We start from the raw sequence: 2,536 nt of genomic DNA, 5'->3' as shown, positions 1-2,536 counted from the left end.
GTAGTGGGCACCTGTAGTCCCAGCTACTCGGGAGGCTGAGGCAGGAGAATGGCGTGAACCCCGGAGGCGGAGCTTGCAGTGAGCCGAGATCGCACCCCTGCACTCCAGCCTGGGCAACGGAGCGAGACTCCCTCTCAAAAAAAGAAGAAAAAGAAAAGAAATTTAAAACTAGCCAGGTGTAGTGACGAGTGCCTGTAGTCCTAGTTACTTGAGAGGCTGAGGTGGGAGGATCCTCTGAGCCCAAGTATATGAGGCTGTGAAGAGCTATGATCCTGCCATTGCATTCCAGCCTGGGCAATGGAGCGAGACTGTCTCTAAAAGGACAAAAAAAAAAAAAGAGAGAGATGGGGTCTTACTCTGTTGCCCAGGCTGGAGTGCAGTGGCAATTCATAGGTGGGATCATAGATCACTACAGCCTTGAATTCCTGGCCTCAAAGAATCCTCCCTCCTCAGCCTCCCAAGTAGTCGGGACCATAGATGTGTACCACCAGGCCGGATCCCAAGGTGTTTACAGGTATCTCTGAAGGATGGTTTCAGAAGGCGTGGAATAGGTTTCACCTTGTTGGGCATGGTTTACTATGGAGTTGGCCTTTTTTTTTCTTGAGATAGAGTCTTCCTCTGCTGCCCAGGCTGGAGTGCAGTGGCGCAGTCTGGGCTCACTGCAAGCTCCGCCTCCCCGGTTCACGCCATTCTCCTGCCTCAGCCTCCCTAGGACTATAGGCGCCCGCCACCACACCCAGCTAATTTTTTTGCAGTTTTAGTAGCGATGGGGTTTCACCACTTTAGCCAGGATGGTCTCGATCTCCTGACCTCGTGAACTGCCCCCTCGGCCTCCCAGAGTGCCGGGATTACAGGTGTGAGCCACCGCACCCGGTCCCAACTGGTTCTTTTATGATGTGTCCTTATAGTGGAAGACTACGCAGTGATTCGTGTCCTGTGTGATACGACAAATCCTGTAAGATGCAAAGCTCAATGAAAAAAAGGTGCAAAAAATAGATACAGGATGTACCACTGGTATAAAAGGAGGATCAGCGTTCAATTTCCAGATTCTGGATTTCCGGAAACCTCAATTCTTGCAGCATAGATACAAAAGTGATAACAATGCTTGCCTCCAGAGAGATCTGGGTAGGCTGAGATAAACCTGCCTAGAAAAGATCTCAGCTTTGTGTACCTTTTCATGTATCATGTGAATATTCTCAAACTCAAAATAATATTACACATTTAGCCAGGTGCAGTGGCTCACGCCTATAATCCCAGAGCTTTGGAAAGCCGAGGCGGGCAGATCACTTGAGCTCAGAAATTTGAGACCAGTATGAGCAACATGGTGAAACTCCATCTCTACAAAAAATACAAAAATTAGCCCAGTGCGGTGATGCACGCCTGGAGTCTCAGATACTCAGGAGGCTGAGATGGGAGGATCACTTGAGCCCAGGAGGCAGAGGCTGCACTGAGCAGAGATTGCACCACCTTACTCCGGCCTGGGTGACACAGCCAGACCCTGTCTCAAAAACAAAAAACAAAAAACTCACATTTATACTTAACAATAGAAAGCACAGCTGTGCGAGGTGGTTCATGCCTGTAATCCTAGCACTTTGGGAGGCCAAGGCAGGTGGATCATGAGGTCAGTTCAAGACCAGCCTGGACAATATGGTGAAACCCCATCTCTACTAAAAATACAAAAATTAGCCGGGCGTGGTGGTGCATGCCTGTAATCCCAGCCACTTGGGAGGCTGAGGCAGGAAATTGCTTGAACCCAGGAGGTCCAGGTTGCAGTGAGCTGAGATCATGCCACTATACTCCAGCCTAGGTGACAGAATGAAAAGCACATGGCATCATCAAATGCCAGAGTGAGGGAGAATCAATTAACTAGACTGTGAGTTCAGGCTGGCCGGGTGGGGCTCTGAGCTCCCCTCCCATGCCCACCCCTCTTCCCCCCAGCTCCCCCACCCTGGCCACCTATCCTCACCTCATGGCGCGCAGCGCGAGGCGATAGGCCAGGTCGGGGTCATGAGGCAGCAGTGTAGTGAACAGGTAGCGGGCACAGGTGTGCATGGGCACGCTCTCCCGGAACAGCACCTCCCCGAAGCCACTGAAGGGACCCCCTGCAGGAATAGCCTGAGCTCAGTCCCCAGGTGTGGGCTTGCCTCAGCCCCTCCCCAGGTTTCACAAGACCCCAGGCTTTAAGTAGAGGGTGGGCTGGCCCCTGGGTAGAGTGGCTATGGCTAGATGGGTCCCCGGGGTAGGGGTTCAGGGCTGAGACTGAGACAAGCTCTGGGTAATACAAATAAAAGAGGAGGCCAGGCTGGGCGCAGTGGCTCGCTTGTAATCCCAGCACTTTGGGAGACCGAGGCGGGCGGATCACGAGGTCAGGAGTTCGAGACCATCCTGGCTAATAAGGTGAAATCCTGTCTCTACTAAAAATACAAAAAAAAATTAGCCAGGTGTGGTGGTGGGCGCCTGTAGTCTCAGCTACTCGGGAGGCTGAGGCAGGAGAATGTCGTGAACCCGGGAGCAGAGGTTGCAGTGAGCCAAGATC

At 52.3% G+C, this 2,536-nt stretch overlaps 1 protein-coding gene across 1 annotated transcript in view; it reads right to left on the bottom strand.

Annotated features, from left to right (window-relative positions):
- The window catches only part of ZSWIM4 (zinc finger, SWIM-type containing 4), a gene marked incomplete at its 5' end in the record, with an annotated part of 54,151 nt that overhangs the window by 13,498 nt on the left and 38,117 nt on the right, over nt 1–2,536 (bottom strand). Inside the window, one exon of the mRNA XM_011953394.1 lies at nt 1,967–2,102. Coding sequence (XP_011808784.1) covers nt 1,967–2,102 — 136 coding nt within the window. The remainder of the gene's footprint in view (nt 1–1,966; nt 2,103–2,536) is intronic.

The sequence above is a fragment of the Colobus angolensis genome, unplaced genomic scaffold (assembly GCF_000951035.1).
Source record: "Colobus angolensis palliatus isolate OR3802 unplaced genomic scaffold, Cang.pa_1.0 Scaffold36, whole genome shotgun sequence".
Taxonomy (NCBI): Eukaryota; Metazoa; Chordata; class Mammalia; order Primates; family Cercopithecidae; genus Colobus; species Colobus angolensis.
This window is presented reverse-complemented; position numbering and strand designations above follow the sequence as displayed.